The sequence below is a fragment of the Orbicella faveolata genome, unplaced genomic scaffold, assembly GCF_042242905.1.
Source record: "Orbicella faveolata isolate gen_17 unplaced genomic scaffold, um_ofav_v1 contig_2, whole genome shotgun sequence".
NCBI classification, from domain to species: domain Eukaryota; kingdom Metazoa; phylum Cnidaria; class Anthozoa; order Scleractinia; family Merulinidae; genus Orbicella; species Orbicella faveolata.
The window spans coordinates 27,344,576-27,370,684 of NW_028301547.1; the positions used below are offsets into that span (position 1 = coordinate 27,344,576).

At 39.9% G+C, this 26,109-nt stretch overlaps 1 protein-coding gene across 1 annotated transcript; it reads right to left on the reverse strand.

Annotated features, from left to right (window-relative positions):
- LOC110045160 (uncharacterized) lies at nt 1-25,854 on the reverse strand. The gene is made up of 13 exons (XM_089289181.1): nt 25,480-25,854; nt 24,332-24,645; nt 23,524-23,668; nt 22,400-22,725; nt 21,716-21,860; nt 18,969-19,112; nt 17,749-17,877; nt 16,267-16,392; nt 15,516-15,641; nt 5,944-6,060; nt 5,336-5,458; nt 4,758-4,880; nt 1-997 (listed from the first exon to the last, which is right to left on the reverse strand). The coding sequence occupies exons 1-13, from the start codon at nt 25,640-25,642 to the stop codon at nt 792-794; spliced, it is 2,187 nt and encodes a 728-aa protein (XP_089145307.1). The 5' UTR covers nt 25,643-25,854; the 3' UTR covers nt 1-791.
- Between the last annotated feature and the right edge of the window lie 255 nt (nt 25,855-26,109).

Below are 26,109 nucleotides of genomic sequence, written 5' to 3' on the forward strand. Positions count from 1 at the left end.
ACATTTTCCACCGTTTATTTTAAACATTTCACATCACTAACTTCTTTTCCTTTTGACGTGCAATCATTCCTTGTCTCTCTTCGCTCGTGTTCAGATAAGGACTGCTAAGTAGAAGTTCAGTTTTTTTTTACTTTATTTAATAGAACGTTAAAAAAAAACTTCCCATAATCTTAAATAACATGGCATTTTTTTACTTTTAGAAATGTTTACATGTCCCTATCAGAAAAAGCGCAATGGATTATTTTCCCGTTATAAATTTAAAGTACCAATAGTATCAAAGACGCTTTCCATTCGACAAAAAATTCCAGTTTGAATCTTCAGAAATCTCCAGTGACGAATGGACATCATTTTTCGGAATACCAAGAAAAGTGGACAACCTTGCGAGGCATACCAAAATTTTCGGAAATTTCACACCGGGAATTTCCCATCCATTTGACTTTCCTCCCGGTTGTTTTTTTTTTGGAATTTTCGGTTGAATGGTACGTTCTTCAACAATTTCCGGATTTTCTAGAAACTTTAGATCTCTGTTTGGAAATTTTCGAAATTTTTGTTTGGATGGAAAGCGTCCTCATGATGTCTTAAACCAATAGTTGACCAATAGCTATGCAGTGGCTTGTTTTCAGGAAAAGCGCATCTAAGTCTTTTCTCCGGTAACATACAGGTATAAATTAAACTTGAATACCAAACATACACCTTAAACCAACATTATTTATACTGGGTGTGTGAATATAATCTTGAGAAAAATACGAGGGTAATTTTTGGTAATAAGTCTATACTGAATCCTCAATTATTTACATAACACTAAGAAACTGGCAAAACAAAATTATTGGAAACATCAAGAGCCATTCGCTAGGCTTCAGGAATGCTTGTGCAACACTTTTTTTTACGGCTGCATACGCAGATTTTGAACGTGTTTTGGACTTCTCTCGTCTTCTCTCAGACAAAGCAGCAGCACATTCCTCATCTTCTTCTAAACACTGCCCATCTAACACTGATTCTGCGATAAGTCAACAATAAATAAAAATAAATAAATATACATTTATATAGCGCCATTTTCCACTAATTGTCCATGGCGCTTTACAATACTTTAAAATTAAAATCCTAATTCTTTAAAAACCTAAAATCCTAAATCCTAAAAGTTAAAATCCTAAGAATTAAATACGCTTTATAATACAATTAGGCTACAAATAAAAAGTAAAAACTACAAATCAAATGCACGCTTAAAAAGATAAGTCTTAAGATTAGCCTTAAAAACTGCCTCTGATGATGAAAGTCTGATCTGGAGGGGTAGTTTATTCCAGAGCCTTGGTGCCGCCACGGAAAAAGCCCTTTCACCATACGTTTTAAGATTTGCTCTAGGCTCATCAAGCAACCTGTTGTTTTAAGATCTTAGTGTGCGACCAGAAATGTTAAATCGCAGTAGGTCTCTAATGTAATCAGGGGCCAGTCCATTCAGAGCTTTGTAAGTTAACAACAATATTTTGAAAATAATCCTAAAATGAACTGGCAACCAATGTAAGCTCCTTAGTATTGGTGTGATGTGTTCCTGCCTTCTAGTCAAGGTAACAAGGCGAGCTGCTGAGTTCTGTACAAGCTGAAGTCTATTAATCAGATACTTTGGGAGACCGTACAGTAGGGCGTTACAATAGTCCAAACGCGATGTTATGTAAGCGTGAACAATAGTCTCAGTAGTACTCTGGGATAAGTATCGCCTAATTTTAGCTATACTACGAATGCGGAAAAATGCGCTCTTGCAGGTTATTTTAACGTGTTCTTTGAAGTCCAAACATTGATCGAATGCAACTCCTAAATTCCTGGCCTGTTTACTAGACTTGATTACTTCATCACCAACTCGTATATAGTCGAGGGGTGGTCGTGGACGATATTTAGAACTAATAACCAAAAGTTCAGTCTTATCCCGATTTAACTTAAGTTTGTTGCGCAGCATCCAGTCCCCAATGTCCTTAACACATAATTCTACTGCCATCTTTGAGCTTGATAGATGATTAGGACAGTTGGACGCAAACGACAAGTACAACTGTGTGTCATCTGCATAGAGATGAAACGGTATGCTATGCTTTCTGGCTATGTCACCCAGCGGACTTGTATAAAGGGAATACAACAAGGGTCCCAGTACAAAACCCTGTGGTACCCCTAGGGTAAATTCTTCTTTGACGATTCAATTCCATTAACAGAAACAAACCGTTCGCGTGAGTGAAGGTACGAATGAAACCAATTAGGAGCAGTGTTCCTAATACCAAAGCAATTCTGTAGTCTAGATAACAAAATCGAATGATCGACAGTATCAAACGCAGCCGATAAATCGAGCAATAGTAATATAACCGATCTGTTATTGTCAATAGCCTTCAAAATATCATTTTGAACTCTCACAAGCGCAGTCTCTGTACTGCGATGAGATTTATATGCCGACTGAAATTCTTCTAATAAGCCTTCATTATCATTAAGGTGGTCCATTAATTGTGCTGCAACTGCTTTCTCCGTAACTTTGGATAGAAAATATAAATTCGAGACAGGACGAAAGTTCGAAAATAGTTCATGATCAGCTCCACTCTTTTTCAACAACGGCTTCAACATGGCAACCTTGAATCTATCAGGTACTTGGCCACTTGTAAGAGACAAGTTAACTATACGAGTGATTATTGGAAGCAGATAATGACGGCACCCTTTGAACACTGAAGATGGAATTGGATCAAGTGTACAGGACTTTGAACACAGGTGATTCACAAAATCAGATACGACCTCCGCAGTGACCAGTTTAAATTCACTTAGCAGCTGACCAGCTAGACAGCTTTCAGACTCAGCATTGCATGAAGTAACTTGACCGTCATTCAGAGTTCCATCAACTTTGTCAAGATCATTGCGGATCTTAACAATTTGTCACTAAAATATTCAACGAATGATTCGGACAGAGAACAGTTATTAGGCCCAGATGGATAACGCTGGACTGGATTGGAGTGCAGAAGCTTCTCTATTGTCTTAAAAAGAAGTCCAGAGTTCCCTGAGTTTTCCTGGATCACTGATGAATAAAATGTGTGCTTCGTGGAGGCAATCATGTCATTAACAACACTGTTCTGAAACACATACCGTTCTCTATCTGCAGGTAATCTTGTACGTCGCCAGTTACGTTCGAGCTTCCTCCTTATGTTCTTTTGAACACTAATGTCAGTTGAATACCAAGACGCACAAGGACGAAGAACTACCTCACGGGTCCTTTCGGGGGCATAAATATCAAGGGTGGACTTCAAGACCCGATGATAGGAATCAACTAACGAATCCAAATCACGCCGTGATTCATCAAACAAGGACGAATTCATGATAGTGTCATTGAATTCAGCATAATCAATCGAACGCAGCTTCCGGTGGCGAATAGTTTTTGTTGGAAATTGTGGTTTGTGCAATAATAAATGCATAAAAATAGCATAATGATCAGAAATCAAAGGGTCATGAACCATAACATTGTCTATAAGTTTACACTGATTTCTAGTAATGATTAAATCCAAGGTATGACCACTTGTGTGAGTCGGCGTAGTCACCCATTGTTTCAGATCGAAAGACGCTATTAGGTCACAAAAATGCAATGCGTTGACATCACGCGAAGAATCCACATACACATTGTTAGATTTTCTGCATCACTGGAACTTAAAATAATACCACAATAAACTATCATGCTCCATGTTTTCTCGCGCTATTTATCGGTTACATGTTTTCCCGCGTCATTTATCGGCTGCACTTTTTCCCGCATTATTTATCGGTTACACGTTTTCCCGCGCTATTTATCAGTTGCATGTTTTCCCGCGCTATTTATCGGCTGCATATTTTCCCGCGCTATTTATCGGGTACATGCTTTCTCGCGCTATTTATCGGTTACATGTAATCCCGCGTTATTTATCGGTTACACGTTTTCCTGCGCTATTTATCGGTTGCATGTTTTCCCGCGCTTTTAATCGGTTGCATGTTTTCTTGTGCTATTTATCGGTTGCATGTTTTTTCGCGCTATGTGAAATAGTTTAAACAGTGACTTTAAACGTTTATTTCGTTTCTATTCGTTTAATCTGCTATTTGTTAATTTCGAGTTATTTACGGTCAGCGGTCGTTACTGTATTTTAGTCTCGTCATTGCTTACCTCAATACTCGGCAAAGTACTAAACACGTTTTTCGTTTCCGCTCAAAAACTCGCTCAACATGATCGCCATGTTTGCAACGGTGTCGAACCGAAGTGAAATATAGTCGAGTTCCTATCGCTGTTGTATTTCCTGCTTCTCCACACGCTATTGATCGGTTACATGTTTTCCCGCTCTTTTTATCGGCTGCATGTTTTCTCGCGCTATTTATCGGTTGCATGTTTTCCTGCGCTATTTATCAGTTGCATGTTTTCCCGCGCTATTTATCGGTTGCATGTTTTCCCGCGCTTGTCACGGGTGACATGATTTCTCTCCTTCGCCATCTGTGATGATCCGTGACATGTTGTCGCGCGCTTTTCTCATGGTACTTGTTTTCCCGCATTTTCCATCGATTACAGGTTTTTCCTTTCTTGGTGTCAGATACATGTCACCCCGCGTTTTTCACTATTTGCATGGATTCCTGGGCCTCAAATTTGGTTTGTGGCTTCACTTTTCCCCTTAAGTCCCTATTTCAGCTTTTAACAGGTCCTGACAAGGACAGGGCCTAATTTGAATTATATTCAAACATTATAGAATGAGTTAGAACGCTGTAATTCAACAAGAAGCAAAACCTACCTGAACAGTAAAATCCATCTCCATAAAGACCTTTGTTACAGATACAGAGATATGATCCATCGGTGTTGTAACAGGCAGCTTGTTCATCACACTCAGCTAGGTCCTGCTGACATTCATTGATATCTGTTGAATAAACAGCCACACTTATTAGACGAGTCTGTGAGAGACGTCATCAAATCTACAACCTGCAGCAAGCAATCTACGGAAAAAAGCCTTGTCAAAACCAGTTTATTGGTTTAAAGTGAAATTAGAAGAAAATAGACTATTGAATGCTGGCTAACGGTCGTGAAGGAATGTTTAAAATTTAGAAGTATTTCTTTTTTCACTTCCATCTACCCTGAGAGCAGATCTAGAGGTCCCTACGATCTTCCTAAAAAAGTCGGGAAGATTCAAGAAACCTCTGCTCGCAAGGTAAATTGCATCAAAAAATAAACTGATGAATGTTAATGAGAAGCGTGAATACTGGTGAATTAGTGGCTAGCAATAATAAAAAGTCCGCTTCAATCCACGACAGTTTACTATCATTGCGAATTTACACTTTTTCTCTTTAATTTACTCTTTCATAACAGGGTATTTACCGTGGCAGGCAATATCAATGATGTGATATCCTGGTTTACACTGACAGACGTAAGAACCAGGAAGATTAACACACACCGCGTCATGAAGACAAGCTGCTTCATCTGATCCACATTCATCTGCATCTGTCAAGTAGTCAAAAATGCTGACTCAGGATCAACACTACGCACATGATGAAAAGTGATATTCCCTGAAAAAGCCCTTTGGTGTTTCCAACCTTACCCTTAGGTCCTCTTTCCATTCACTGCCAGATGGAGAAGCTCAGAACCTGGGAAGAGTTACTCATTGACGCCACCTAAGTTAGTGTTCAGGCCCCTGGTTAAATGGCCGCATTAGCACATCGGCAAGTATTTCGTGGTAGAGCGATGTAAAGACACCCATATATTTTGGCCCTTATAAATGCTAACCTCGAGCAAACAGCAGTATCAAAGCAGTAGATTAATACTAGCTACAAGTGAACAGCAAAATAAATGCTGCTCAGTTGTAGCTAGCATTTATCTACTGCTATGATACTGCTGTTGTTTTTGTATGTTCACGATCATAGCCTTTTTTAATAACTTTATGCTTTTGCACTTATGGCCATGCATGCAAATGATGACGCGTGATTTACCTTTACATGTGGCGCCCATTGCAATAAATCCCTGTTTACAGACACAAGAGAAAGAGCCTTCAGTGTTGACACAAAATTCATAATCACCACACACCTCTATTCTGCATTCGTCGATATCTGCAAAGGAACACTGCGTCAAGTCTTTGTAGTCTTTGTTATGCCACTTAAATCATGCACTTACATTGACTGATCAAATTAAAAAACCTTCCGTATTTAGAAAAGTTTTTCTGATGAAATTTTGGCTGTGGCATGGGTATAGAAACAAAAATAATTTATATTACTCCCGGGGGGGAAACTCCCAAAAAAAAGGACGGGGGTGCAGAGAAATAGTGGGCAATTTTCCTAGCATTCCTTACATACTCTCAATAGGGTTCTTCGTCTTGCGGCCAGGGAAGGCGTCATAATCTGTTTCAGTGACATGTCGATGATATTAAAAAAAAAGTAAACCAGAAAGGGCCGATGGAATATGAGACAAGCCTTAAAAAGAAGTCACAATATTAATAGCGCCTTAAAAGTAAATAGTGCGTTCGAGTCATTTCCGATGCTTTCAAATGATGGCGGACTCCACCGGCGCCAATAATCTGGAACAAAACAAGATCATTATAAATGGGATCACGTCTAAACACACGTGAAGAAAGACTTGAGCAGGAAAAAAACGTGAGCGGACAAAACCGGGGAATGCCGATAAATCAAGTAATCCCGCAATGATGAACGAATTACACAACATGAACCTTCCTCTGCTTCTCCCCCTGAACCAAGTTCAGATCTATGAACTGAACTTAAAGATACCAAAGTCAATGTACTTTTCCCTTGTCTTTTCTCGCGCGTTTAGCTATGCGGCACACTCGAAATTTTGGTGTGGGTATCTTAAACTATGCTCACTGGGCTTTTTAAAGATGCTAGTTTTGGCCCTCTCTTAAATTTGCACGTGTATTTTTTACTTGCGGGAGTCTTTCGATTTGCACAGTGGTTGAGTAAGAGATTTTTCGTCCTTATCAACTTTCTTTTCTCTAGTAAGTTCTCGCGCGTTTAGAGATGCGCCACACTCGCCTTTTTGGTGTAGGGATCCCAAAGTATGCTTACGGGGCTCTTTAAAATGCGAGATTTGGCCCTCCACCAAATCTACACAAGTGTATTTCACTCGTGGAAGTCTGTCGCTTTGGACAATGCTTGGGATGGAAATTCTCGGACATTTATATTTTTTCCTCTTGCGTGGTTTCGCGCGTTTAGAGATGCGCTACACTCGCGATTTTGGTGTCATGATCTCGTACTATGCTTACTGGAATTTTTAAAGATGCCACATTAGGCCCTTTCTCAAATCTACACAAGTGTTTTTCACTTCTGGAAATCTATCGCTTTGGATGCCTGGGTTAAAGATTCTCGCCAATTTATATCTTTTTTCACTCGCGCGTTTTCGCGCGTTTAACGATGCGGCACACTCGTGTCTTTGGTGTAAGGATCCCAAACTATGCTTATGGGTTTTTTAAAAATGCTAGTTTTGGACCCCCACCAAATCTACACAAACGTTTTTTTGCTTGTGGAAGTCTATCGATTTGGACAGTGCTTACGTTGGAGATTCTCGTCCATATCAACTTTCTTTTCTCTTGTAAGTTCTCGCGCGTTTATAGATGCGCCACACTCGCGTTTTAGGTGCGGGGATCCCAACCAATTCTTTACTTGTGGAAGTCTATCGATTTGGACAATGCTTGGGTGAGAGATTCTCGCTCATATCGACTTTCTTTTCTCTAGTAAGTTCTTGGACGTTTAGAGATGCGCCCCACTCGCGGTGTTGGTGTCGGGATCTCAAACAATGCTTACTGGATTTTTTAAAGATGCTAGATTTGGCCCTTTCTCAAATCTACACACGTGTATTTCACTTGTGGTAGTCTGTCGATTTTGACAATGCTTGGGTTGGAGATTCTTGCTCATTATTTTTTTTTCTCTCGCGTGTTTTCGCGCGTTCAAGGATGCGCCACACTCGCGCTTCGGTGTCGGCATTTCAAACTATGCTTACTGGAGTTTATGAAGATACTAGACTTGGCCCTTTCTCAAATCTACAAACGTGTATTTCACTTATGGAAGTCTGCCGCTTTGGCGAATGCCTGGGTTAAAGATTCTCGCCCATTTATATCTTTTTTTCACTTGCTTGTTTTCTCGAATTAGTTTAGAGTCCCTGGGACTCGGAAATATCGCCCAAGTTCCTGGAAGTCGACCCAAAATTGGTCAAAATCACGCTACGCGCAGCCCGGTCTCGGCGACTTTGAGAACTGTCCAAATCAATAGACTTCCACAAGTAAAATGGTTGTGTGTAGCTTTGGAAAAGGGCTAAAAGTAACATCTTTAAAAAGTTAGCTAAGCATTGATTGGGATCCCCGCACCTAAAACGCGAGTGTGGCGCATCTTTAAACGCGCGAGAACTTACGAGAGATAAGGAAGTTGATTTCGGCGAGAATCTCCAACCTAAGCACTGTCCAAATCGATAGACTTCCACAAGTAAAATACGTTTCTGTAGATTTGGGGGAGGGCCAAAACTACCATTTTTAAAGAGCCCCGTAAGCATAGTTTGGGATCCTCAAACAAAAAACGCGAGTTTGCCGCATTGCTAGAGGCGCGAAAAGACGCGAGTGAAAAAAAAGATATAAATGGGCTAAAATCTTTAACCAAGGCATTGTCCAAAGCGGCAGACTTCCACAAGTGAAATACAGGTGTGTAGATTTGAGAAATGGCTAAATCTAGAATCTTTAAAAAGTCCAGTAAACATAGCCTAAGATACTGAAACCAAAACCGCGAGTGTGGCACATCTCTAAACGCGCGATAACTCACTAGGGAAAAGAAAGTTGATTTAGGCGACAATCTCATATCCAAGTGCCGTCCAAATCAATAGAATACCACAAGTGAAATACACGTGTGTAGATTCGGGCGATGGGTAAAAGTAGCATCTTGAAAAGGTTAGGTAAGCATTGGTTGGGATTTCCGCACCTAAAACGCGAGTGTGGCGCATCTCTAAACGCGCGAGAACTTACGAGAGAAAAGAAAGTTGATATGGGCTACAATCTCCAACCTAAACACTGTCCAAATCGATAGACTTCTACAAGTAAAATACACGTGTGTAGATTTGAGAAAGGGCAAAATCTAGAACATTCAAAAAGTCCAGTAAGCATAGTTTGAGATGCCGACACCGAAATCGCGTGTGTGGCGCATATCTAAACGCGCGAAAACGAGCGAGAGAAAAAAAATATTAATGGCCGACAATCTCCAACCCAAGCATTTTCCAAAGCGACAGACTACCACAAGTAAAATTTACGTGTGTAGATTTGGGGGGGAAGGGGGGTGGGGGGGGGGGGGATGTGGGGAAGGGACAGATCTAGCATCTTTTAAAAGTCCAGAAAGCATAGTTTGAGATCCCGACACAGAAACCGTGAATGTGGCCCATCTCTGAACGCGCGAGAACATACTAGAGAAAAGAAAGTTGATAAGGGCGAGAGTCTCTCACCCAAGTACTGTCCAAATCGAAAGACTTCCACAAGTGAATACACGTGTGTAGATTTGGGCTAGGGCTAAAAGGAGCACCTTTTAAAGGTTAGGTAAGCATTGATGGGGATGATCGAATCTAAATCGCGAGTGTGGCGCACCGCTAAACGCGCGAGAACTTACGACATAAAAGAAAGTTGATAGAGGCGAGAATGTCTCACCCAAGCACTGTCCAAATCGATAGACTTCCACGAGTGAAATACACCTGTGTAGATTTGGGGGAAAGCTAAAAGTAGCACCTTTAAAAAGTTAGTTAAGCATTGGTTGGGATCCCTGCACCTAAAACGCGAGTGTGGTGCATCTCTAAACGCGCGAAAACGTACGAGAGAAAAGAAAGTTGATATGGGCGAGAATCTCTTACCCAAGCAAGGTCCAAATCGATAGACTTCCACAAGTGAAATACACGTGTGCAGATTTAAGCGAGGGCTAAGAGTAGCATCTTTGAAAAGTAAGGTAAGCATTTGTTGCCCGTACCCAAAATGCAAGTGTAGCGCATTCTAAACGCGCAAGAATTTAACACAGAAAAAAAGATAATATGGGCGAGAATCTCTCACCCAAGCACTGTCCAAATCGAAAGACTTAACCAGTGAAATACACGTGTGCAGATTTGGGTGAAGGCTAAAAGTAACACCTTTAAAAAGTTAGGTAAGCATTGGTTGGGATCCTCGCACCTAAAACGCGAGTGTGACGGATATCTAAACGCGCAAAAACTTACGAGATAAAAGAAAGTTGAAAGAGGCAAGAAATTCTAACCCAAGCACTGTCGAAATCGATAGACTTCCAGAAGTGAAATACACGTGTGTAGATTTGGGGGAGCGCTAAAGGTAGTATCTTTAAAAAGTTAGGTAAGCATTGGTTGGGATCCCCGCACCTAAAACGTGAGTGTGGCGCATCTCTAAAAGCGCGAAAACTTACGAGAGAAAAGAAAGGAGATAGGGGCGAAAATCTCTCACCCATGCACTGACCAAATCTATAGACTTCCACAAGTGAAATACACGTGTGTAGATTTGGGGGAGCGCTAAAGGTAGTAGTATCTTTAAAAAGTTAGGTAAGCATTGGTTGGGATCCCCGCGAGTGTGGCGCATCTCTAAACGCGCGAAAACTTAGAAGAGAAAAGAAAGGTGATATGAGCGAGAATCTCTCATCCAAGCACTGTCCAAATCGAAAGACTTCCACAAGTGAAATACACGTGTGTAGATTTCGGGAGGGGCTAAAAGTAACGTCTTTAAAAAGTTAGGTAAGCATTGGTTGGGATCGTGGCACTCAAACGCGAGAGTGGCGCATCTCTAGACGCAAGAGAACTTACGAGAGAAAAAAAAGTTGATAAGGGCGAGAGACTGTCACCCAAGCACTGGCCAAATCGATAGACTAAAAGTAGCATAAAAGTAGCATCTTTAAAAAGTTTGGTAAGCATTGGTTGGGATCCTTGCACCTAGAACGCCAGTGTGGCGCATCTCTAAACGCGCGAGAACTTACGAGAGGAAGGAAATTTGATAGGGACGAAAATCTTTCACCCAAGCACTGTCCAGATCCATAGAGTTCGACAAGTGAAATACACGTGTGTAGATTTGGCGGAGCGCTAAAAGAAGCATCTTTAAGAAGTTAGGCAAGCATTGGTTGGGATACCCGCACCGAAATCGCGAGTGTGGCGCATCTCTAAACGCGCGAGAACTAACGAGAGAAAAAAAGGTGACATGGGCGAGAATCTCCAATTCACACATTGTACAAATCGATAGTTTTCCACAAGTGAAATGCACGTGTGTAGATTTGGGGTGGGGTTTAAAGTAGCATCTCTAAAAAGTTAGGTAAGCATTGGTTGGGAACCCTGCACCTAAAACGCGAGTGTGGCGCATCTCTAAACGTGCGAGAACTTACGAGAGGAAAGAAAATTGATATGGGCGAGAATCTTTTACTCAAGCACTGTCCAAATCGATAGACTTTGACAAGTGAAATACAAGTGTGTAGATTTGGGGCAGCGCTAAAAGTAGCAGCTTTAAAAAGTTGGGTAAGCATTGGTTAGGATCACCGCACCTAAAACACGAGTGTGGCGCATCTCTAAACGCGTGAGAATTTACGAGAGAAAAGAAAGTTGATACGGGCGAGAATCTCTCTCGCAAGCACTGTCCAAATGGATAGACTTCCGCAAGTAAAATACACGCGTGTAGACTTGGGGAGGGCTAAATCTAGCACTTTAAAAGAGCACTGTAAGGATACTTTGGGATCCCCAAACCAAAAATGCGAGTGTGGCGCATCGCTGAACGCGCTAGAGCTTACGAGAGAAAAGGAGTTTCATATGGGTGACAATCTGTTACCCAAGCACTGTCCAAATCGAAAGACTCTAGCAAGTAGAAAATACAGATGTGTAAAGTTAAGAGAGGGTCAAAACTAGCATCTTTAAAAAGCCCAGTGAGAACAGTTTAAGATCCCTACACCAAAACTTGGAGTGTGCCGTATAGCTAAACGCGCGAGAAAAGAGAAGGGAAAAGTAAATTGACATCGTAAAAATATCCATCCAAGCACTGTTCAAATCGATAGACTTCCACAAGTGAAATACACGTTAAAGATTTGGAAGAGGGCTAAAACTAGCATCTTTAAAAAGCGAGGTAAGCAGAGATTGGGATTCCCACATCTAAAACGCGAGTGTGCCGCCTCGTTCAACGTGCGACAACACGCGAGAGAAAAGAAAATTGACATGGGAAAGAATATCTAACCCAAGCATTGTCCAAAGCGACAGAGTTCCACAAGTCAAATACACGTGTAGATTTGTGGGAGGGCTAAAAGTAGCATCTTCAAAAAGTTAGGTAAGCATTGGTTGGGATCCGTGCACCTAAAACGCGAGTGTGGCGCATCTCTAAATGTGCGATAACTTACGAGAGGAAAGAAAGTCGATGGGGGCGAGAATCTCTCTCCGAAGCACTCTCCAAGTGGATAGACTTCCACAAGTGAAATACACGTGTTTACATATGGGGGAGGGCTATAAGTAGCACCTTTAAAAGGTTAGGTAAGCATTGGTGTGCATCCCTGCACCTAAAGCGCGAGTGTGGCGTATCTCTAAACGCGCGATAACTTAGGAAAGAAAAGAAAGTGTATCTGGGCGAGAAGCTCCAACCGAAACACTGTGGAAGTCGATAGTTTTCCACAAGTGAAATACAGGTGTGTAGATTATGGGGCGCGCTAAAAGTAGAATCTTCAAAAAGTTAGGTAAGCATTGGTTGGGACCCCTGCACCTAAAACGCGAGTGTGGCGCATCTCTAAACGCGCGAGAACTTAGGAGAGGAAAGAAAGTTTATAGGGGCAAGAATCTCTCACCCAAGCGCTCTCCAAATCGATAGACTTCCACAAGTGAAATACACGTGTTTAGATATGGGGGAGGGTTATAAGTAACATTTTTAAAAGGTTAGGTAAGCATTGGTGTGCAGCCCTGCACCTAAAACGCGAGTGTGGCGCATCTCTAAACGCGCGAGAACTTAGGAGAGGAAAGAAAGTTTATAGGGGCAAGAATCTCTCACCCAAGCACTCTCCAAATCGATAGACTTCCACAAGTGAAATACACGTGTTTAGATATGGGGGTGGGTTATAAGTAACATCTTTAAAAGGTTAGGTAAGCATTGGTGTGCAGCCCTGCACCTAAAACGCGAGTGTGGCGCATCTTTAAACGCGCGAGAACTTACGAGAGAAAAGAATGTTGATATGGGCGAGAATCTCCAATTTAAACACTGTGCAAATCGATAGTTTTCCGCAAGTGAAATACGCGTGTGTAGATTTGGGGAAGCGCTAAAAGTAGCATCTTTAAAAAGTTAGGTAAGCATTGGTTGTGATTCCTGCACCTAAAACGGGAGTGTGGGGCATCTCTAAACGCGCGAGAACCTACGAAAGAAAAGAAACTTGATATGGGCGAGAATTTCTTATCCCATGAGGGGACGCAAATGACCTCTACTGTAAGTATCTCTTCCTTTTTTTTTTTTGTTCAAATTCTATGAGAGGACGGCTTTATTCCTCTAAGGCTGTGGGGGTAATTCGTAAAAACACTGAGTTCTTATAAATCGTTTAGAAACTTTTTGTTTCAGTTCAAATTCATGTTGGTGGGCACTTTATATGGAGACCGTGATGTAAGATACCTTAAACTATTTTTACTGTTCATGATGCACTGCTTTGTTAGTCTGCGTTATAAATACTTAACTGCTCTGGTCGAGTTTTTAATTTCAATACGATCAAACGTTCTTTTTATGCGTTCCTGTTAAAAATGATGCAAGGTTGTCAATTTTAGTAATTTCAATTTGAAGAAAAGGTGCTGTTAGTACCTTCTTGTCACTTGATGAAACTTTGGGGGGTTTGTTTTACCAAGGCGCTTCATGACGCCTCCTGGAATAAGCTATACCTTCTCTAGTTGAATCGTCATCAGTTTATCGTACGTTATCCAGGTTATTGATTGGAAAAATAATTATACTTTTGAACCTTGGCTCCTCTAGTTTCAGGGGATGGGCGGTGGGCTCACTTCTTTCGGAGGTCGTTACTTAAGGACTTTTGCGATTCGTTGCGTGTACGAGCCATTGGCCATTCGACTGGCCAAGCCATTGGTAGCCGTGCATGGTCACCTAAAGCACAGACAATTTATGGGGGTGAGTATGTAGTGGTAGTACCTTTACAGCAAGGCGGTCGCATCTGCAAGGCATCCGGTGGATGGCTGAACTGTACTGGTCCACACATACACTCCAGCTCGCACGTATGGCTCCAAGTAGTCACCCTGGACATGGTGACGGCCACACCCTGGGCAACGGCATCGGCCTGCCGGCTAAACTACGTGTGGGTAGCCAGATACCATCGGTGAAGGGATATAACATCTTCCCATGTTCTGTCTTCCCTGAACGGACAAAACCCAACCCCAGCACAGCAGTGGCAGTCTTTCAGAGGTATGGGGCCCTGGTGAAGCTGGAAGGGCCAACCCCCCATCCAGTGGATTTTCCACTGGTTACAGAAACGTCCACTGTTATTGCTACCGCCACCACCGCACCAGAATTTGACCTGGTTCGAAGCCAAAAGAGCGGCTCAGGACCGCGCTCAACATCCATTCGTAGGCACTTTGGTATCTTTAAGTTCAGTTCGTGGATCTGAACTTGGTTCAGGGGGAGAAGCTGAGGAAGGTTCGCGTTGTGTAATTCGTTCATCATTGCGGGATTACTTGATTTATCGGCATTCCCCGGTTTTGTCCGCTCACGTTTTTTTCCTGCCCAAGTCTTTCTTCACGTGTGTTTAAATAATGACCTTGTTTTGTTCCAGATTATTGGCGTCGGTGGAGTCCGCCATCATTTGAAAGCATCGGGAATGACTCGAACGCACCATTTACTTTTAAAGCAGTATTAATATCGTGACTTCAGTTTAAAGCTTGCCTCATATTCCATCGGCCCTTTCTGGTTTATTTTTTATTTAACATCATCGACATGTCACTGAAACAGATTATGACGCCTTCCCTGGCCGCAAGGTGAAGAACCCTAGTGAGAGTATGTAAGGAATGCTAGGAAAATTTCCCACCATTTCTCTGCGGTACTTACAGTAGAAGCCCCGTGCGCGGCTTGAAATGTTTTTCATCCCTAAGAGGTACCAATTCTAAAACAACAAATTATCTCGTATCATATGTTTTTGGTTCAATACCCTAAAAGGTACCGGGAAAGCTCCCGCTGTGAACCTTTTGAGGCTGAGCATGCTAAGAGGGGCCAAAAACACGTTTTTAACCCCTGAAAGGTATGGTGAGCACCCCCATCCTTTTTATGTGGGACTCCTTCCTCCCCGGGATATTACTATTAATACGTTTAAATGTTCCTAACATACTTTTATGATCTTGTTATCTAGTGTAAATAAAAGGGTGTATAAAGAGAGGAAAAAAAAAGACCTTCATTCATGGCAGTCAGTTGTAGAGATTACAAACAATTTTGCAAATCTATCATGATTCAATTATATGTTCTATACATTCCAATACATCTCTGTTGGCCATGACATAGCATACTTTAACAGATATTCAATAAGCTTTTTTGCAACATAAATACCATAACATCCTTTTGAGCCATCACCAGTGAAGCCTTTATTACAGAAACAACGAAATGAGCCAGCGGCATTGACACAAGTTGAATTCTCTAAACAACTATGGCTTCCAATCTCACATTCATCAATATCTAAAAGAAACATAAACAGATTTACATTCTCTATTAAAGCGTCATGATTCTGCTTTATATACTGCATACTGCTCACTAACATATACTTGTTTTGTTCTTCTAATTCATTTTATCACTGATTGTGATGCATTTTTTTTTTATTTCGAACTAAATATGATTAGAATTAGGATGATGATTTTCATTTAAATTTTTTATATGTGAATAGTTTTTACAAATAATTTTGTAAAGCGCATGTGAACATATCCACATGTCAATATGTGCTATTATATGCTTTAGTCCGGGCTTCCCCCTTCCACTCTCTTAATGGAAGCTCTGGCCAGATTATATTTAGGCAAACTTGGTCCCTTAAACATCTTTGCTTCAAGGAGAAGTCAGTTCTGGATGAGTGAAAGTACTTTACCTTCCTTAACCCAGATATTAAGTCTGCATTATCCAGGTCTGCAATATATATTGTACATCTGGCCACTCATACGTACTATTTAAGCCAAGTTTTATTGCACCTAAAAATTTCTGGATGCAAGCAGCTTGGAGGCTAACTATCGTAGCCATCCTTAAACCATGGACTTAATTTACAAGTTACATCTTGCTAAAATGTATCATGAGATATACAAGCATATAACATTACCAACACAGTTGTTTCCATCTGCCAAATAACCTGGCTCATTGCAATCACAAATGAATGAGCCATCAGTGTTGATACACTCTGTCAGATATGGACAAACATCCCTTGCATTGGAACATTCATCAACATCTAAATCACAATGAATGAATAAATAAATATTAAGTAAATAAGTTAATAAATAAATAAATAAATAACAAATAAATAAATAAATAAATAAATAAATAAACTGAAATAATTAAATCAAGTGATGGTTTTTGTAGAGGAGGTAAAAGGGAGAACCCAGAGAAAAAAACTGATCAGTGTAAAACACAGACTGTAGAGCCTGCAGACTGCAGATTACCTCCACTAAATTGGCCACCTCTCTACAACAGCCACTTTTTTGTCTCGGTGGATGGTCCATAAATTCAGTCCTAATTTAACCTCTCTACATGGTCATTTCTCTACCATGGGGAGAGCCATTAAGGCACGTCCCAACTGCCAAAATAACTTCTTGATAATGGCCAGTTACTCATCAACTGACAAACGGTGCATACAAAACCCCATTTATTGCAAAGGTTACAAAACTGACCCATACCATGCATCGTTGGTTTCTGGTTTTGTTTTGTTTCTGTTTCATCTATATATTTCGCTTGGGTAAAAGTGTTGCATCCCCCCCTCCCACCCCACCCCCCAAAAAGAAAAATACAGGCTTCATAACTGGGGGAGGTACTCCCAGAAAAATTGGGTGGGGGCGTGTGGCCTGCTTCCCAAAACCCTTACCCTTTTTTTAATTTACCCTAATCTATGATTTTCCATACCCCATTTATGACCTGACCAAAAATTTGACACCCAATTTATGACAATAATGCAGCTGGCACAGTTGCCCTAAACATAATTTATGAAGGGCCTTTGATGACGTTCTTACTGATAATGAGAAAAGCCAAAAACATGAACCTGTATTTATGACCAAAATGCCCAAAATCGATACCCTATTTATGACCAGAATGGTTGCAATAAAAACCATACCCTTTGGGGCTGCACATGCCTATATAGCCCATATAAGGGCGTATCCCCCAGGGCTTCATATCACACCCCCACCTCCCCATAACTGCTACCTCTCGACAATGGAAACTTTACTTTGTCCTCGTGGTGGCCATTGTGGAGAGGTTCGACTGTAACACAATAATTGTACACTTAAAACAACTGTAGTCTGCCATCTGCATTTTACTGCTGTCGGCAGTCTGTGGTTTACAGTGAATGAACAAACAACCCGGCTCACCCTCTTGTCATGCCAGGTCTGGAATTAATTCAAACCTTACTACTGTAAACTGTCAGTAAAATACTTAGAACTTAATATTGAAGTTTAAGTATTTCCATTTCAGAATCAAAGGCAACATTAATATTATACATGTAGTTTAAATAATCAAATAATTGGGTGTGATAATGGTACACTTGTATGATTGAATTAATCAACTGCTGTTAAAAAAGCCAGGGTACAACACTAACCTTTGCAACTTCCAGAACCTGAATCATAAGAGTACCCTTGGGCACATTTGCACTGAAAATTTCCCAGCACATTAGAACAGGCTTGTTTCTCACCGCATAAATTGTATCCCACACTGCATTCATCGACATCTGTTGACAGCAACAATGTTTGTTTTATAGAGGGAGACATTGCGGTTTGTGGTGTTGGACAATTTTTCTTGAGGTATTTCAACATGTACGTTTAAGGTGGCTTATACCACAGTTATGATGGATTACAACAGTCAACTTCTAACTCTTTTGCAAAATGTTCCAAGATGTTTTTCATTTCTCTATTTACTGTTTGCTTAAGTCTTTTACCATTCTATGCGAAACTTGAACAATTAAACGTTAACAAATGGCCACAATGAATGACTGGGTACCTAAGGAGAGACTGGCCACTTAAGTAGGTTAACTCACGTTTTTCTCAAAATCTACCCGTATGAGCCAACCTCAAAATTTCAAGAATAAGCAATTGGTTCTGATTTAACATTCGTGCAAAGTAAAATAAAAATCTGTAAGACAGATTTTTCACAAACTAAGAAAATGTGAGATCAAAAATATCTCAAAATCGGTCTTACAGATTTTTTAAAAATTTTGGCTCTAAACGTGATTCACCCCTACAAATCAACTGTGAAAATTTCATTATTGGTTGTATGGTAGGTTTTTGAGCAATACTCGATCAAAGACTGACTTCTACAACCTTGGACGAGAATTGAATTGTGCATGCCCTTTATTTAAGCGTGCACTCATGATCATGCGACGCCACGTATCGCATGCTAGAAGGCAAGAGTAAATTGGAGCACTTTTACCGGTTGTTTATTGAGCTTTTTTGTCATATTTTTTGGCCCTAGGTTTAAACACGTTTGAATGGAGTTTGAAACTATTGCTAAGTATACTGAAGTGATTTAATGCCTTTCATTGGCTGAAGTGGTTTTTGTTTCTTCTTAGGGTTAGTTATATGTCATTTTTGCAGGCGTGAATTTTACTGATGTCTGGCAGGCAATCATAGAGCGTGCTACGGAGTCTCCAAAAAACTGTAGTAAGCCACCTTCACTCCACTGTAAACCTAGCTAGGAGCCCCACAAGGGAAATCTTGAGGTTGAGTCAAATTGCTTGTTTTGTAATGCTTTATTGACAAGCATAGTAACTATACATTATAGGTACATTTAGATTTCAAGGACATGATTGTAACATGATTGTACCTGCACAGCTTTCAGAGTTCCCCACATATCCTGCTACACAATAGCACGTGAAGATTTGACGGGATGGGCTGACAATACATTCACGACCCGACCCATGACACTTGGGAACATAGTCCGGCCTTGGATTATAAATGCAAAGATTGCCTACAGAGAAATCAGGCAAGTCAATAATATGCAGATCTGAGGGTCAACATATAGAAACTCCCTCTACACTTAATAGTTTCACATTCAGATACTCAGCTTGTGAATTCATGTTTCTTAAATGATTATTTGCCTTTTACCCAGGCAGTGAGGCCTGGGTTTAAATTTCGGCTCTCTTTGTTTTTTCCTCGTTCAATCACAAATCGCTGTCTGGTCTCTAAAGCGCATGCGTCACCTGTGCTTGTGGGGAATTTACAAAAGTTGTCGTCATCAAAAGTTAGCATAGATTCCATGATTTCTAGGGCGATGAAATCACATACAAACGAACACACCGTTTGTGGTAGACCAACACTAAAGGATGTTAAGCGTTTTCAGAATGGGTCAGTCTGTAAGCCTTACGAGAGACCAATTTACGAGCGAACAATTTGAGTGATTTATCAAGAATCATGTACGAAAGGAGCTATCAACCGGGGCTATCAACTCTTAATTCAACTTGATAAAAAGCATCTTCAGAAGCATCGTCGTATTTTATGACATGATCATGAACCAAGTAGAATCCCTGCATGAACTCAAGAAATTGTCTAAGCAACAAGAACAGAAAGGTTAGAGAATTTGTTTACGAATGTATCTGTTTGAGTACACCTTAGTAAATAGCTCTGAGAAACTTCCTAAAGAATAATAAAGTTAAAATCTCGAACTAAATGATCATTCTCTTGTTATTTTCTTGTAACAGGGTTATGTGTCTTTACAAGAATGAAACTCATGTAGCGAATTATTGTACATTTAAGCTGAAAGATACTAATGTATGTCAGTGACCCCAGCAAAACAATTCTTGGCTTGCACTGTCACGCAATCCTGGCGCAATAAAAAAATTATTTGAAAACCATTTCATGGATAAAGTCAAGAAATTGAGACGTTATAGGAGATTAATAAAGATGATACTTCTCTAAGTTTTAAGTCTGTGCATTTTCCCAAAAAACCTCTGATATTTGTCGAAATATTTTGCACAAATTTACAGAGCCCAGTGGGGAGCCACCATGTTAGTGTACCTCTCTGGTACACCAAGATTGCAACCGGAAAATAGTGTCAACATCTGGAACCTACTTTGGCTATCTAGACAACTGATTATCTGTACTGAACAAACAAGCATTTACATAAGCACTTTCCCTAATACTTTAACTTCTGAATGGGCTAAAACTCACACTTGATAAATATATGTTTTTCGACAAATGCGTTCGTAGCTCTATGTCACGCACCACCATAACTCTGAAATTTAAAATGCCTCTCTTGCTTGAGAAACGCAAAAAAAGAGACAACAACAACGACAAAGGCTAAGGAAAATAGACTGAAATGTTTAGGCTGATTATAAAAGACCTTCACTCATTTGAATTCATGTCCAATAGGCCTGTGAGTACTTAAAGCCATTAATCGATTCCAAGAAATGCAATCAAAGGCAGAATAGCTTGAGCACATCGATTTGATTGAATTTTGTACGACTTCAAATGCAGAACATTTAACTCAATTGCAATATAGCTAGTACTTCTTAGTATAATGACTGCCTGGGTACATGCAGCAAAGTGTCTAGTTGACATAGAAATTGGTCTATTCATGAGACTCTATCGAAAAATAATTATTAACAGTGCTACAAATTAACCTAAAATTCTCCATTTTCTCAGTCAAATGTCCGGGACTGGTTAAAAGTCAGTCTTTAAACTCTGAACAAAAGTAGTTTTTCATCATTAATAATCTACTCCAAAATATGTAAATTAGGTCTGTGGATTTACTGTACAACTAAACATGAAGAATAAACAAATTAAACCAAGAAAACACCAATGAATATATCATGACTTTGAAAAACTTTAAAGAATCCACAGGCGGCCCAAGCTCACGATTCAAGGAGTTATTGTTTATTTATTTTTAATCTTTATTCGAATGTTCAGTGCGTGAAACGTGACATATTCACAGCCGACATCTACTATTACATCGCTTTTTATATTGCTTTTTGTTTTTCCTCTACTAAGGAAAAACAAAAAGCGATAACTCACTTAAAAGGCTTCGGATTGAGCTGAGAAGCGAGATGACAATAGAAAAGACAACAAGGCATTGAGGTAAGTTATTTTTATTGCAAAAATATCAAAATTTCAGCAAGGCGAAGGTCACGTTTCGCATAACCAAAATCGGTGGTTATATAATAGTAGATGTCAGCGGTCAATATGTCATGTTTCATGTGCTGAACCTTCGCATAAAGATTAAAAAAATAAATAATAACTCCTTGCATCGTGAGCTTGGGCTGCCTGTGAAGAGTCTGGAAGTCATTCCCAGGTAGTTACTGAAAATATCCATATTCAAGACTCAAGACTCAAGACATCCATACTCAAGACTTGCTTCCCTGCTTCCCTGTTTCCCTGCTTCCCTGCTTCCTTCCTTGACCTTCCTTTCTCCCTCCCTTAAAAACCCAGCAATTACTTGAACCTGACCAATATTATGGGCCCACAGTTTGATAAAAGAAACACAAAACAGGATAAAAAGATACTTCACCAAGTGTACTGGCAGACTGAGTGAGTATTCAAATAAATGGCAAACTTTGAAAATCAAAGTTAACTTACTATGATAATCAATGCCATAAACTTCAGCTCGAAGGCAAATACTGTTTTCCCAGGTTTGTGGATGAATACGTATTTTGCTAGCCAAAACAAAGCCCATGAAATGGTTTTTGACCACAGTGTTTTCATCTTGGTTTCCAACAAAAAGCTGCAAAACAGAAAGGAAATTTCATGTCTCGTTAGAGAGGGTGATGAATTTAGTTATTTGAAATAGTTTTCCAGTCTTAAATGTCCCCATGCATCATTTTGCTTTCGTGTCCAAGTCATGCAGCCAATGAACCTTAACTAGTTGTTACGAGTTAGAGCTACTAAGTTGTAATATTTGCGATTCATGTGCCCTCGCACACACATATGTAGTACATGTACCCTAGCTTAAGCTTAATAACAGCTAAGACATTGCTTATTTATTCAGAAAAGATTCATTAATTCTCTTCTAACAAGATTTTTTGCCTGTTTGAGATTTGAAGGTTCTGTCAAAAAATATTGTTTTAAATATACAACTCTGTGTCAGCCTAGCAGTAGTCTTTGACTTCTCACCATTTCACTTTTCAAGTTTGGCTAATTACAAGTAGATCTCCTGTGAGGTCAAATGTTCAATCAAGCAGAATCTTTGTTCACAGCTCTGCAGTTTATTTAGACTCTTATAATGAAAGACAGTGATCGTACAGTATGGCTCAATACATTTACCTTTTTCTCGTTATGATCATGGTAATAAATCCACGACGGTGCACTGATCATGCTATACGAAAAGTAATATGACTTGACCCAGCTGTTTTTACTCAATACCCCTTGTGTGGCCAGAGCTGTTACTAGGAATGAACTCCCTTGTTGAGTTTTTAAAGTGATTTCTAAATACTGTTCAGTATTTTGAAGACTTGCACACCAGCCACCTCCACCAATACTAAGGAGAAGTCGGCCATAACTGGCTTTGTAGATTGCGCTCTCTATTGATGTTGCTAAAATTCTTCCATCAATAAGTTCTCTGGAATTCATTCCAAGTGGTGGGTCAAAACCTACATATATCAAAAGGAACATTCATTTCTAGTCATTTTGTGGAGTTCAAGATTGACAGTTCCTTTTCAACTCAAGATAACAGACTCTTAACTTGTTGGACATCCTTATGATGGCTGTAAGTAGCTACTTACTATCTTTTAGTGGAGATGCCTTTAGTGAAACAACATGTGCATGGAAAAGTAGAATTAATGGGTATCCTGAAACCTGTGTAACTTGTTGTTCACAGCAATGCTATAATAACTTGTGCTAACAATTTTTTGCATATGTTAGGCTGCGCTTTTACTTAAAAGGGTTTTTCCATCACATTTATTTCATATATTTCCATGTGCTGCAACCTGCCACTTTCAGTTACACTAATTACTGCTAAAATGTCTATTAAAACTAACCCTTTTGAGTGAGACCAAGGGAGAGTGTTACCACCCTGTTGTTTATAATGTCATCTGACAGGTACAACAGGGCCAGTAAATGGGTTGGTATATTTACCAAAGGTAACCTAAGGTCATTTTTACTAAGCAGTCTTTAATGGTCAAACCATAATGTTGCATCAACACTATGTTTATTATAAATGTCAAAGGAAGACAATCATATTTTTGCTTTAAATCTGCTCACCAAAACTAAAAATTTGCTTCTTTGAAACAAAATTTGTGAAATCAAATTGCACTCGCTCTAAGCCTCAATGCAATCTTGAGAGAATTTTCAAATATTGCTCCTATAGTTTGTAAACCCTTAACTGCATTTGCAATCACACGAGTACCTATACTAAGTAACAACAATTGGTAATTTAGAAGATAATTTACCTGTTGGGCAACCATACAGTTCAACCCGCAAAGCAATAAAGATACGCCAACTTTGCGGATAAAACTTTACAAAACGAACCATGACAGGCCCAGGAAAAATGTTTATTGAAGTAAACTCACTGCTGATGATATTTCCACTGAACAACTGCAAGAAACGTGAAATAGAATTGAAGAAGCAGTCTTATGGAATCGAATGTACCTGTAAGAAATAGCGTGGTCTAATGTCCAGGTTAGCATGACAGACTCTGAACCAAGCAGACAAGGTGTAGTGCTGGTTGCAATTATTTTGTTGCATTCTTGGACAAGACACTTTGCTCTTAAAGCACCCCTCTTCACCCAGGTATATTAATAGGCACAGACAAATTGGGGTAACCCTTTGATGAACTTCCATCCCAACTAGACCGGGGAAAGATGTCTGTCTATGCTACAGAAACAGTGATAAACATGGCAGTGTGGATCACTTGGCCAAACATGGACTCTACCTTCTTACCTAATTGTGCAAAATAGACATACCGGTACACTTCCTGGGTGTTATATGTACTGTATAAAATGCATCATGATTGATATGCAGACCAATACTTGGTTGCTTGTACTGATCCTTGCCTGTTGCTATATTTTTACCACACAGGGGTTACCTGTTGAATTTCACTGATACATTTATTTGTTGACATTGGATGGCCCTATCTTGTACACTTAGGTAGCCAATCACAACACAGTATTTGGTTCATATTGCTGTGAAGCCACACAATTTAACACAAAATATACATTTAACTATTTAATTTAAGTTAACAATAAGATATCTCTGTACCTTAACATGCTCCTTTTCAAGAATAGGATACCAATCGTCTCCATTAATACTATAATAAATAAAGTATGACAGTACTCTGGCACTACTGATGCCTATTTCTTGTCCACCCTGGACAGCGGATTTTGTAACAACTGTCAACCGCTGTAGATCAACCATCAAGAATTGACCCCTTTCATGTATGGCTGGCTGCCACCATTTCTGTGAAAACAGACGACCCTCATGAGGTGGGTAGTTACTGTCATGACTTGATGCTGTAATGCGACTATCTGGTACTAGATTGACTCCTGAGGTAATACCAAGTTCCTCATCACACTCTGAAAGCATTACAGAAACAGAGTGTTAGCTATGTTTAACTGATTAGAATATGTTATTCTCAAACTCATTAATAATTCATTAAGTTTAAACAAAGGAAATCATGACTGTGACGGTGTTTGGATATCTGATCTTAATTAGCATAGATTTGAATGATTTTATTTCTCCATTTTCTCCTTAGTTTTAGTTTCGATTGAGAAGATATATCAAACACTCAAGACAGTGTCTGACCACATTTCCAAACACCTCGAAGTTCGTCAAAAATACTCCGCTGCGCGTCGTATTTTCAACTCTCTCCTCGGTGTTTGGAAATGTGGTCAAACACGGTCTTTCGTGTTTGATATATTATGTCAACAACAAGCATGCATCACTAGCAAGCACATAATTGCAGTATCATGAGCAACTCCCAGCACTGGAGACAAGCAGTAAGAAAATGAGACATTTCATTCTTCATCTGCACCCTGCATACAAAGCATAATCCCTGACACAGAGCCTGTTGCAATATTTTTTTAATGATGCTGACAAAATTTTGAACCCTTTAAATGCAAACTTTAAAACTGCTGGCAAAAAAAGATCATGTGGTGGGCTCTCGGCCAGTGAAAAGGTAGAAAAATGCATCAAATGTTTAATGTATATTAATTTATGTTGTATGAATTAACATATTTAATTATCTATATGAAGAGAGACCAATACGTTTTTCCCTCTACCATGTAAAGCTTCCTCTATGAGTTTACTTACAGGTACTACAAGGAATCATTACGTTTAGTCTCAAATTGTGACGTATGCCACCGTGCAATTCACACAGAGCCGCAAGCCGATTTTTAACCCAAATTTACCTTTGACGGAAGCAGGACCAATGTATACATTAGGTCCAGCTGTATTCCTTGGTACTATTGACTCCAAGTCAAAACCACGGGAAACTCCCAAAACAAGGATCGCCAGAAAGATCGAAAACTTAACGAGCAAGCTCGTGCTTCGTGTCAAGGAATTCTCGCTCATTTGGTTACGTAAGGAGGGTCCAAACAATATCTTCAACCACTATAAAGAAGGCAAGTATTCGCGACTGTGTTTCCGCAAATCACCCCTGGGAAACATAATCCGCCATTTTCTTTTTGCGAAACAAATCGTGTTCAAATAAGCCTCACCGAAATGCCTCAGCATCGCAAAGGGTTCTGAGACATTTCGTGTAACCTTATTTGACGCTTTCTTGCTCAAGGGGAGCAAATCCTCCCAAGGTTGGCGTTCGTACTGTACTGGCGGTTTTTACACAGCTCGAGTTAGTGTCGGGCAACTGTTCATGAACGAGGAACACATGACGCGACACAAATACCTGCTAACAAAGGTTTTGAGCTCTCTGGTGGTACTAAGTTTATGTGTTTGCAAAGACTATGACTAGAGTATACAGGCAAAATTTGACAATTGACCCGGATTCTTCTGTTCGATTTTAAAAACCTACTTATACCAAC

What these genes read in the sequence shown, in the direction of transcription:
- LOC110045160 (XM_089289181.1), bottom strand. Translation starts at nt 25,642, where the DNA reads ATGAGCGAGAATTCCTTGACACGAAGCACGAGCTTGCTCGTTAAGTTT. An exon ending in TTGAAAAGGAGCATGTTAAG is followed by an intron (nt 23,669 to 24,331) that starts GTACAGAGATAT and finishes CGTTTCTTGCAG; the next exon opens with TTGTTCAGTGGAAATATCAT. An exon ending in AATGGGCGCCACATGTAAAG is followed by an intron (nt 5,459 to 5,943) that starts GTAAATCACGCG and finishes ACTACTTGACAG; the next exon opens with ATGCAGATGAATGTGGATCA.